Source organism: Branchiostoma floridae, chromosome 18 (genome assembly GCF_000003815.2).
Source record: "Branchiostoma floridae strain S238N-H82 chromosome 18, Bfl_VNyyK, whole genome shotgun sequence".
NCBI classification, from domain to species: Eukaryota; Metazoa; Chordata; class Leptocardii; order Amphioxiformes; family Branchiostomatidae; genus Branchiostoma; species Branchiostoma floridae.
In genome coordinates, this window is record NC_049996.1 from 9,610,625 (window position 1) to 9,623,425 (window position 12,801).

General features: G+C 39.9%; 1 protein-coding gene across 3 annotated transcripts in view; it reads right to left on the reverse strand.

The window, feature by feature from the left end:
• Nucleotides 1-9,139, reverse strand: part of LOC118405767 — a 27,746-nt gene extending 18,607 nt beyond the window's left edge. The window contains exons 1-2 of one of the 3 annotated variants that reach the window (XM_035805500.1): nucleotides 4,215-6,449; nucleotides 1,283-1,407 (exon numbers count right to left, since the gene is read on the reverse strand). In XM_035805500.1, coding sequence (XP_035661393.1) covers nucleotides 1,283-1,407; nucleotides 4,215-6,387 — 2,298 coding nt within the window. In that variant the 5' untranslated portion in view covers nucleotides 6,388-6,449. Of the gene's footprint in view, nucleotides 1-1,282; nucleotides 1,408-4,214; nucleotides 6,466-8,827 lie in introns of those variants that run through there. The other 2 variants (XM_035805499.1, XM_035805501.1) reach the window with 2 other exon arrangements.
• Nucleotides 9,140-12,801: the final 3,662 nt, after the last annotated feature.

Consider the following 12,801-nt stretch of genomic DNA (forward strand, 5'->3'; position numbering starts at 1 on the left):
AAAAAAAGGCCAACCGGCCGGGGAGACGGCAGGCAGCTGATGCGGAGCGGATTTCGCGCGGCAGTATATGCTGTTGAAAGTCTGCTCCATAGGTGGAGTGTTTTGGGAGTTTCCTTGATTGCAGTTTTAACGGGTCAGAGCTCAGGTCAGGTTGTCTACTTGTTGTAATGAACAGGTCTGACTGGTCTATCATTTATAAATGGATATAGCAAAATAAACAAACCCTCTTCACAAATTTAAGAGCTTGAATATTGTACATAAACTTAACAAAATGTTGAGGAAAGAATATAATTTATAAACTCAATTACAAACAATTGCCCATCTTTTCAACATGGGCAATTCAGTTTTCCTCATACTATCATAGATAACAAGAAAATCACAACACAGTTACATCTCTGTTGCTCCCCTGAGCCTCCCCTAAGAAAAATGGGTCCATTCGCTTGAAATCCAGAATTGGATAATTGAAGTTTAGAATACCTTATCAAGTGGCCATATGTTCTGACTAGGGCTTCTGAATGACTATAATGTTTGTTTCTCAGCCTTTGTTATGTCGATGTTATTGGTCATTATTAACTTTACCTCCCACCAATAAAATTACTGGGTGTCATCCCAGACTGCAGACAATGAGGTATTGTAGAATTGAGTTATAGCCAACAAACTACCAGCACACTTTATGGTGTGTTAAACTTTGCACATGAAGCCTTCCAAAGGGTGTGTTTAGCACCTTTAGTATTGCCAGTGACCTGAATTATGATGCAAAGTTATAATCATTTCTTCTTTGATCTCTTTTTTTGGGGGGTCACACTTCATGTAATTCGAAGTTGCAAAAATAAGCAGAGGTTGAAAAATCCCATTCTTTGCGAAGCAGTTTTATGGAGACAAACTCCCAAACATTTATGCTTGCTGAGTAGGCAGGAAGTGTATAGATTGGCAGGTACTAACTAAGGCTTTTCAGATTTTGTTTGAAGTTGCCAATTGTTTATGCTTTTACCACGTACACTTAACAGGTGGGTGCAGTCAAACCTGTACAAGTGACCTCTTTCACATAAAGACCACCTGCACAATGTTAAAACTTTTTGGCTGTCTCTCAGATAATATTCCAATTGACACAAGCACTAGGAACCCAGTCTACAGTGACCAACTGTCCACACAGTCCACACTTTATCTGTCTCCCGGAGTAGTTTTCTTGGGCAATTCTGTCTAAATGTAGAGTACTAGGAATACAGTATTTTTCTGCGATACTAAAACACAGTGTAGAACATGGCATTTTAACAAGGCTCACCTTAAGGAAGTTGGAGTCTATTCTTGTGGTCTGTCTGGCATCCTCCAGACCTTCTCGGAACTTTCCCAGCATGATGTAACAGGCCGCACGGTTGCTATAGTAACTCGCACATGTCGGGCACAGTTCTGCAGGAACAACAGATTAAAAATATTACTTAACCAATATCAACAAATTTGTTTGTTTGTTTGTTTATTTCGATCTCCATCAGATTTTACAATATATTCACAAAATGACTATTCATATAACAGGTATATGTCAATTGGTCTATGCCATGTAACATTTATGTAGTTCATAATTTTTAGGAGAAATATATTTCACGGCATTCGAAATCCATGATTGAAACTTTGATAAAATGTCTGCTGACTACAAACCATGGTTGACTGTATAACTTACTATAAGGGAAGTCTTAACTACCTGCAGACATCATCACTCACATTTAAGGTCAGTTAAATATTAAAAGAGATATTTCTAAGACCTATTATTTAATATTTAAACATGATGAACCTTAGCCCTCGATATCAGTGACCTTGAAAAGTGCTTGAGTCTCTATGAATGACCTTCAAATGTCAGAATTACATCATTCATATGTACTCAAGGACATAAAGACTTGACTCATGGATAGCCTCAGTTGTAGTCTCCGAACAGGGCTGTTTTTTATTATTTTTTTGGGGGGGGGGCTGGTTTGGAGCCTGCAACAGAGGCTAACTATGGTCTGGTCTAGACTTATGATGCATCCCAGCTCTCTAGCCCACTTAGACTATTTCTTGGAAGTCACATGAGTGACTGTCCCAAGCTTCTGGTCAAGCCTTCCTGACACCAGGTTAGAATCAATCACAAAGACAATGGGCTGCCGGCTGCTATTGTTACAGTATACCCTCAAGGACATTCCCATGTGAATCTGAATAATACATGAGAGTTGTTATGATCTGACGATAGATGAAAGAGTTCCTATAGGATGCCTTGTTTCTATGTGAATACCTTCATAATTATAAAATTTCTGTGGTGGCTGAGCTCAAAAGTAATTCTATGTATGATGCCATGTCATAAACATGCCAAAACTAACACAACTTTAACTCTTGTACAAGTCAACCCAATACATCATCACATTTTCAGTTTCAGACAAAAATCCATAAAAGACCATTAACATTCATAGGAGAGAGTGGCTCTTTACATGATTCACTTTAAGTTTTCCTATTTGTCAACATTCATACAAAAATGAATTTCATATGAATTTCAAAATATTGTAGAGTTCCAATAAAACCCTCTTGTAATGAATGAATGTATGTATGAATTAATGAATGAATGTATGTAGGTAGGTATGAATGTATGCATGTCTATATATATGTAAACATCTACATGTTGTAGCTATAGGCTTGAATGCAAAATCTGCAAGCAACCTTATCAATAGCACTTCACATGGCAACATGTACATACTAGGCCTCCCTAACTAAATGTTTCCCACACATTTCATTCCATAGACTGAGCCCAAATGGTTATGAATATACATGTATGTACATGATGGGGTCTAGAATGATTCAAATTCAACACACAAACATTGCGTGCATGACACATGACAGAAAGTGTCAGCAACTGTTGCAGAGACAAAATCTTTTTAAACCTCAAGATGTCCCCAAATCCTCAGAGCTTATGTCAGTGCACGGCAATGTCATCTGACGGTCGTAGCAACACATCTTATTACATGGCTTTATTGCAGCCATATTTTATGATATAGCTGGTGGCAATTAACTTTCATTAACAAATCATTTGGACCTAACCAAATTTGTAGCTCATGCTGTTGATATGTTTTGAAGGATTAGGCAAAAAATGTAATAATGTTCTGTAATTATTGCATTCTAATTTTTGGTCAGTCCATGCAAGGAAAGCTACTTGGTCCATGGCAGCACCCAGAGCAGCATATGCTGATGAATTTTGAGGAAAATCATTCTACCTTTTACTACATGTCAAATGGGCTTGTTGTATGTGGTTTATGGTTTGTTTGTTGTTTATTATCTTTGCCCAATTGTAGATGCCATTTGTGGTTGAATGTGTTTGTTTGTATGTTAGTGGACAGGATAACAAAGAAGCTATGAATTAATTTTCGTGATAGTTGGTAGGTGCCTGGAAAACGAAGGTCCAAATATTAAGCCTGATTTCACTATCAATGCACACAAAACATTTTTGTCTAGATTTTTTTTCATAGATACATTTCTAGTATAAGTCATGCATTTAGTTGTTGCATAATCCATGTGGAAATTTTACCCATGTTGACCATCACAATACAAATACCACCGCTACTTCTCAAATCAAGGATATGGATACAATGCCCTGAGGGTATTACATGATTCATATGTTAGGACTGTAACCTATCCCATCTGTCATGTACAGAAACAGCACAGGTCACACAACAATAAAAGTGAATCTTCACAATAATAGCTTTGTCCAAAATCAAACAGAATATTATGTCATTGTTAACATTTAGAGGAGATAAGTTTAAAATATGTGGATAATTTTCCAAGTCATTCAAGCATCAAGGATAGGAGAATGAATTGAAAGGTGACTCAGCTGTATCAATTTACATTACTCATTTTGAGTGGGAGGGCTGATACCATAAAGATTACAACAAGTGAGGTGAACTTGAAGATACTAGTACTGTAGGGGTGGGGGAAAAAGTATATAAGGTTACAGCTTACCATTCTTGTCGCTTGTAAAACTTATTATGCCTTTTGGGGTTACCAAACTGATTGAGTATCGACATATATTCATAACATCAAGGAATAATAGTCATGGTAAAAACACACAGGTGTGATAAAAGAAAATTTGCCAATCTGAAATCATGTCACCATATCACTGTATAATGTTTGCATGACTGCCTCACCTGTCCCAGTGATTTTAAATGTCATCATATTCATATTGTATGAAGTGTCTGCCTCACCTATAGCCTTACTCAGCGGTTCCACTGCCTTCTCAAACTTCCTGTGTTTCAGGAAAGTGTGCGCAAGTCGGACGAAAACCTCAGACCGCTTTAAGTCTGCAAAGGACGGCCCACCATTCATTCCTACAACATTTGCCTGTGCGTCGGTTTCCTCTGGAAAATCAAACTCAGGTTCTTGATCTTGAGTGTAGACGTACTTTCCATTTTGACTGAAAATTTGAGTCTTCTCTCGTTGTTTTCTGGGGCTGAAAGTATTGGAGCTGAAGGTATTGTCCCTATCATCATCCCTACCTTCTTGTACATTTGATTCTGATTGGAAGCTATTTGAACGTCCATCGTCACTTCCATTGTCCTGGTTTTCATACAGGCTTTGTAGAAACTCGGTAGCCGAAGGCCCCCAGTCATTGTTGCGGTCTTGTCTAAACGGGCGACGGAAGTTACTGGTTCTAGTCCCGCTACTGCTTCTGTCGTCAAGATCCTCTGTCAAGGTTTGCCGAAAGACATTGGTTCTAGCCCCAGTCCTGTTATCGTCATCCAGATCTTCTTTCAGGTTTTGCCTAAAGAAACTGGTTCTAGTCCTAGTTGTGCTTGTGTCTTCTACATCCTCTCCCAAGTCTTGCACAAAGACACCAGTTCTATCTCCATTACTCCTTTCTCTAAATGTGTTATTCTGCCTTGCTGAAAACGCATACTTAGGCCTAATGTCGTCCCCATCATCAATATCTTCTTGTAAAGTCTGACGAAACGTTCGAGTCCCACTACTTGTACCAGCTTGCGGGGTGTCCCTTGATGTCTGAAACAGAGAGGTCCTAAATCCGCTTCTTGTAGTTGTAGCAGCTCGTGGGGATTGCCTGGGCGATGCTTGAAACGAGGGAGTTCGAATCCCACCTCTTGCTGCAGCCTGTGGGGATTCTCTAGGAGATGTCTGAAACAGGGGGGTTCTAATCCCGCTTCTTGTAGCAGCTCGTGGGGATTGCCTCGGAGATGGCTGGAATGGGGGAGTTTGAATCCCACTACTTGTTGCGGCTCTTGGTGACACCCTTGGAGATGCATGAAATGGAGTTGTAGTGTCGGCATTCCTCACTCTGCTGTTTTCAGGCATGTTGGTCTCTTCAACAATCCTCTGTCTTTGAGCTGATAGAAATGTTCTGATCTTACTAGCTTTATTAGGGGTGTCCTGGGCCCCAGATTCTGGTGTGGACTTGCCTGTAAATGTATCACTTCCAGTGGCTGGTCTGGGATCAGAAGAATTAGATGCTCTATCACTTCCACTGTTTCCAGTGGCCATTTTGGGAAACTCTCTATCACTTCTTGTCGCTGGCTTGGGAGATGCTCTAAGCTGTTCCTCCTTGCTTTGTGCCTCCCGTGCTCTCAGTCTTTCCTCTGTTGAAGTAAATATAAAAGGCCGACTGCTACCACTGCTGAGGGTACTGGTAGTACTGCTAACACTGCTGTTCCTGCTAACACCAGGGGTGCTGCTTTGTGAAACGTTGTCCGTGGAAGTGTGGTCATCTTGTTCACCAGTGTCTGAAGTGTCCATGTCCTCGGCCTGGTTTTTAGCTTCAGACGAGCGCCTTCTAGGTCGGTACAGGTGTGATCCTATCCACCTAGTACGTGTCCCCGATGACCTTTCACCTGGTTTACCTGTATTAGTGGGGCTTCTGTCTGTGTTAATATTTGGTTCTTTGTAGTCTGTACTTCCCACCTGGCCTGGCTTTGCTGTGCTATTTCTTTCTTGATGGAGCTTCTTCTCCTCTGCTTTCAGTCTCAGTTCGGTGAATTTTTCTCGCAGGCTGGGTCGTCGTTTTGCTGTTGGCGTGTCCTTTGTTGTTGCGCCCGTATGTGTATCAGGCCCTGGGGTGTCTGTCGAAGCGTGGTCCCTGTCCCCGTTCTTGTACCCGGTGCTGTCTGGTGATGTTTGCGAACACCTGCTGGCTCCCGGTGAGAAACCGTTGTGAGAAGCGTGGGTCAATCCCGGTGACGTACGGCTCGCGCCGAAGGCATCAGCAGTGCCAACCTTGCCGCTAGGTCGAGGGTCATGTCTCTCTTCTTTCCTGTCGATTCTGGACGAATCTCCCGCTTGGTCACGACCGTAAAAGGCAGGAAAAGAATTTCCAGTCTCATTTTGATCCTCGCCGGAACTGTATCCGTCCCGGATGTCTATTACAGGCATGATGTATATATCCTTTCCTTTACGACCTTCGAGACAACAACTAAACACAAGCGTCTGGACGCACCCTTTGGCCCTGCACAGAACTATGCCCAATTCCCCACAGGCGATACGAAGGCCCACATCTGCAGAGACCGGCTTTCCAATTGGCCGAACTAATGCGGGGCTGCTATGCAGATTACAATGGAGTAAGGCGGAGTCAATAACGTGGTTAATTGGTGAGAACACGTGGACAAAGAGCTGGGGATCAGTGCAAAATGTTGAAATCAACATTCAGTCGCTATATATACAAAACAAACCGAGTTATCAAACAACCATAACCTATAACCATAACCTACAACCATAATAAGCTGGTTTCTACCACCACTTTGCAGTCTAGACAGTGGTATAATTTAATACAATTGGACAATAAAAGTTGCCATGTATAGCATACTAAACAATCCAAGAGTGAAGGAAGGTCTAGTCACATGGAAAATGCACCCCAGGCTTCAAACCTCCTGTGCATCACACCCTTCATCTTATGCCTGTTTACACTACATTTACGCCCACTATGTAAAGAAAAAGTAACTTTAATCCTTTGTGTATCCATCTGACACAAGACAAGACATACAAAATGTAACTTGAATGTATAAATGAAGGTAAGGGCTATACCAACACATATGTATGAGGGGGAGTATAAAAAATTTCTTAAGATCCATTTCCTTTGAATCACTCCTCCATAATTCTTTGTCCATCTTTCGTCACTAGATGTGAACAGACACCCTCTTAATTTGTTCTGTGAAACTGTTTCTCAGCAATACCCCCACAAAATTTAAAAATGGTACAGTCCCAAGGCCAAATACAAAATGTACATACTGAGCTGACCCATACAGTAGTACTCTATTTCTTATAATAAAGGTAATAAAGGACTCACCCCAAATAAACCCCAAATTGGGACATGGAGGATAGTGTTACTACACACTATTGGGACGTTGGAACTTAGAGTACTTTATTTATTAACTGTTATAATAACCATAACTCAGTTTTTCCAAAACTTGTCTAGCACTACAGTAGATCTATAGCATATGTACATGTAAAGATAAGCTTACACAGTTTTGAAGTTCTTGTCAACTCCTTTGTTTGGTTGAAAAAAAGTTGTCTGCCAGACGATGTTTTTAAGTTTAACCAGTAATTTCCAAGTATATTTCAAACAGTTTAAGCTATAGGCAATAGATTCTTGCATTTGTTGCTCATCTGTCGTACATATAGTTAGACAACTGCATGTACATGACTATAAACACTACAAGTGTAACAGTAACCACAGCCTGGCCAGATCAGTTCACCACAAGCATGTCATGCATACCATAGACTCATGATACAGTAATTCTTGATAACTGATAGGCAACTGCAAGCTTCAAGGCAAGGAACATTCAAACTACCGACTATGAAATGATTGACATGGGAAAACTAGTTATCAGTACTACTGACCATTCAGCTGCTAAACCACCAGAGGGTACCCGTGATACATATATGCTGTGAGGGATATGATCATGATATGTGTATTACAAGGATTACATGTCAACTTACTGTGCAATGCCCTTGCCTATCATGTTAAAATGATTGTTGATGGTAACAGATAGTGCTGATACAGCATTGTAGCCTGGAAAACAGGCTTCTGTGGCAGCATGACAATAGTTGGAAACCCACCATTTTGTCTTGAAAAGCCTGGTAGAGAGGCTATTTTGGTATGGCGGCCTTGAAAAGGTGTCTTCTAACAAGAAACACCTGTTCGCCATACCTTTCACTGTATTGGCGAACCTTAACCTTTATAAATAAATTGATTACAAGACTTATTCAACACACTTGATAATTAGACTATCTAATGAAATCAAATATCAAAGTTGACAGATGTGTTAACATCTGCCGTGACTTCGCCCCCTTGAGTACTACATTACTGCATGCATGAGCATCAGTATGGCATGCACAGGTGCACACATACTGTAAAAGGTGATTTGTTCGCAATGGTTTTAGGTTCAGGATGTTCATAGAAATGTCTCCACCAGGAACTAAAAACCACCGCAAACATTTTTCCCTTTCCAAGAAAATCTGGCACGCAAGTTTTAACCGCCATATCAAAACCACCACAAACAATCCATTTTCTCCCCACCACAAAGTTAAATCCCTGTGAAAATTTCCCCAATTACAGCCCCTTTTAACATCTACATAGTACATACTTCAGTATTCGAACTGCAAGAGAAAACATAAGAAGTAATATCTAGATGTCTACATAAATGTTCTGAGGACCATAATGAATAATCCAAATACCACCAAACTCTATTAGATACAATGCTACATTTGTTTGCAATAAAATATGGTGTTAAGGCAATACATGTTAATGTTATCATATTTCAACTGAACCGAAACAAAACTCTTCTGTGAAAAGATAGAAACATGCCAAACTCACCCAGTGCTTGATTGTACAGAGTCAAAGCTGTCTCATACTTGCGAACCCGTAGCCAACTGTTGGCCTTCACCATAAATCTTTCCGCTATCTTCCGCTGACTGTCTTCCGACAGATCATCTTCTCCTTCTGGCTGTACTTCGCTATCTTCTCCCTTCGTCCTTGCCTCGGCTTCCTTGTAAGCTTGTCTAAGAATCTGTGTGGCTAAAGCTTTCTTCCCATGCAAGACCTTTATTTCTACAGGCAGGTTGATCTCATAGAGAAGCCGTGAATGAAACATGCTTTTTCCACACTCAAGAAGAAAACAATCTCTTCAAAGGGTGCTTGTAGGCAGATCTTTAACCCTGTTTAACATATAAATTGGTGCGCAAAGGTCCCACGAGGATACATGCTCCTAAACCTACCAGTTCCTATTCTGTTTCAAAGAAATGAGGTCTCAAGAGAAAATGGTTTAGGTACTAGCCATCTGTCTGCAATTTACCTGCTCGCTCACCTGTAATATTCTGTCTTTTTACACACCTGTTAAGAAGTTTAAAGCTTCCTTCCCTGAGTATAAACATCAATTCAAATAGCCATTCATAGAAGGTGTGATATGACCAAATCGGACAAATACTGCAACAATACTCTTCTTGAGATAGGGATAGCAGGGCGCAGAAAATACAAAGAAAGAGATAAGCACACAGGTACCAGACAACAAATCCTTATCTAAAACCTGACAGCATCTTTTCAAGTATCCTACATACAACTTCAATCATAAAACATGCTAATACAAAATGTAATTCTGCCAATTATTTGGCAGCAACTAATGTTTTACTTTTAGTAACCCTAAAACTGCACCCTACCACTATATAATTGAAGACGAATAAATCTTTACTTCTGGATACTTTATTTTTATACAGACGTTTCGGAAGGCGTCCGCCTTCCTTCCTCAGTGAAAAGAAAATGAAGACAAACAATTTCTTGAAACAAGGAATAATTCTTATGTTCTAAATAAACAAAAAAGGTAACGGCTAAGGTGTTCTAAAATAAACAACACAGGTAACTATTGAGGTGTTCTAACAATGTTCTAAACAAACAAAAAGGTAACTGACAAGGTTCTAGAATAATTCAAGCAAAGTAAAATGAACTAACAAGGAATAAGATATTAAAACATGATAAGTGTATAAATAAAACCATCAATCACTTCAATAAACTATCCCAAGTACAAGAAAGCTCAGTTCTCAACCCACCCCTACGGTTAAGCGAAGGACGATGAATCCGCTCATAAATTGCCTCCCTTACCCCCCTCTCAAACCAGCGAGATTCTCTGTCTAAGATGTCTGTAGTATCTAAGGAGAATGAATGATCGTTGTGAATGTTCAGATGATGCCAAATGGCCGATGAAAACTTGCTAGTACTCCCCCTACAATGCTGCTTGTACCTTTCCTTCAGGGGCTGACTCGTTTCACCAATGTAAGTCTCTAAACAGTTCGGGTCATTGCATTTCAGTCTGTAAATGACATTAGACTTAATATTCTTGTTGACTTTGTCCTTTGGGTGCACCAGTCTCTGTTTCAACGTTGAGTAGGGTTTGAAATTTGTGGCGATGTCTTGACTTTGTAGGATCCGTCTAATCTTTTCTGACACACCTTGAACGTAAGGAATTGTGATGTTGACTGTCTTTGTCCGGTCCAACTGTGAGTTCTTTATTGGTTTCCTAGATTCGTGGGAGGGTTTCAGAGCTTTATTGAAGGTCCAAGGTTTGTATCCACACTTGGATAATGCCGTCCTAAGATGTTCCTGTTCTTTTGATTTAGCTTCAACAGATGTGAAGATAGTATCTGCTCGGTTGTACAAAGTTCTTATGACGCTGAGTTTTTGCTCCAGAGGGTGGTGTGACTCAAATTGAAGATATTGATCTGTGTGGGTAGGTTTGCGGTACACTTCTACGTTGATGTGACCATCTATCTCTATCCGTAGCTGTGCATCCAGAAAAGGTAGTGTGTTGTCATGACTCATCTCCTGGGTAAACTTAATGTGTCTGTCAACTTGATTGATGTGTTGGAAAAAATCATTGGCCGCTTCCTTCTTCAGTTTGCAGCATGTGTCATCAACATATCTGTACCAGAAAGCCGGAGGGGGACCTTGGAAACTACTGAGAGCTTTTTCTTCAAACTTCTCCATGTAAAGGTTAGCTACTATTGGAGATACAGGCGAGCCCATGGCACAACCATGTAGTTGTTTATAGTATTTGCCATCGTAAGTGAAATACGTACATCCTAGACAGAGTTCCAAAAGATGACAGATCTGATCCACCGATAGTTTACATCTATCTTGAAGGCTATCATCAGCTTGTAAGAACTCTCGCACCACATCCACAGCCCCTTTGGTAGGTATACTTGTAAATAGCGAACATACATCAAAAGAGATGATCGTCTCATCATCTTGGACCACGATGTCCCTGAAGGAAAGGTACAAGCAGCATTGTAGGGGGAGTACTAGCAAGTTTTCATCGGCCATTTGGCATCATCTGAACATTCACAACGATCATTCATTCTCCTTAGATACTACAGACATCTTAGACAGAGAATCTCGCTGGTTTGAGAGGGGGGTAAGGGAGGCAATTTATGAGCGGATTCATCGTCCTTCGCTTAACCGTAGGGGTGGGTTGAGAACTGAGCTTTCTTGTACTTGGGATAGTTTATTGAAGTGATTGATGGTTTTATTTATACACTTATCATGTTTTAATATCTTATTCCTTGTTAGTTCATTTTACTTTGCTTGAATTATTCTAGAACCTTGTCAGTTACCTTTTTGTTTGTTTAGAACATTGTTAGAACACCTCAATAGTTACCTGTGTTGTTTATTTTAGAACACCTTAGCCGTTACCTTTTTTGTTTATTTAGAACATAAGAATTATTCCTTGTTTCAAGAAATTGTTTGTCTTCATTTTCTTTTCACTGAGGAAGGAAGGCGGACGCCTTCCGAAACGTCTGTATAAAAATAAAGTATCCAGAAGTAAAGATTTATTCGTCTTCAATTGTAACGATTCCTGGATGTCTAACCTTCACAAACGTACCACTATATAATACATACAGCCATCTAAGCAGAAGACTTACAAGTAGCCTTGGCAGAAAGATGTGGGAAGATATGCTCTACTGGCCAGACCTCCTAACCTTATAAGCAGTCCAGAATACATCAAGATGTTATCCTAGACTCTCAATCTCATGCATAGCTAACATATGTTGCTACTGCAATAGTATAAACAGGATATACAAAGAGCCTTTTTTACCACAAGATCTTATGAATAGAAACTAGACTGCCTTCCTGCTATCAAAAGTAAACATTACCAAATCTAAACGACATGAGAAACAACTGATTACACAACTTGTAGTTGCAAATAGTGTAGCTTTAAATTTAGAACAGATAAGCTAAATATTCCCTTCAAAATTAGGGTTTAGATAAAAGATACCTGGAAATAGGAATGTGGCGCTTAAACAGTTAATCAGCTCGGATCAGGAAATTTAAGCAGTTAAGTCTGAAAATCACTGGGCTGAACTGAAGCCATCTTTGTTTACTGGTTTGTTTACATACAAGTTTCCTGTCTTGTTACCTGTGTTAAGTAAACAACCACAACTATAAGTACCCTCCTGCAAAATCTATTTCATTCTGTGGCTGCCACAAAAACTGAATTTGATGACAAACAACTTTCCTCTCAGAATTATACCACAAAAATTCTATTGATAATTTTCACATAGTCTGTCTATAGATTTTTGTACCTACACAGGTAATCTCAGGTACCTAAAAGTATTGTCTTTTTAACCTAGTTGTTGCACCAAGGTGGATTAGACAGGCATCCTACCAAAGGAAGGATTGGGCCTAGAACTGTTTACTCTTTTCTTTAAGGAGTAACTGAGCCCCAAGGAATTGTGATAAGGATCTTAAGAGATGACAAAGATTGAAAAGTACCCTTAAGGTAAGGGACACGCAATTTGTCT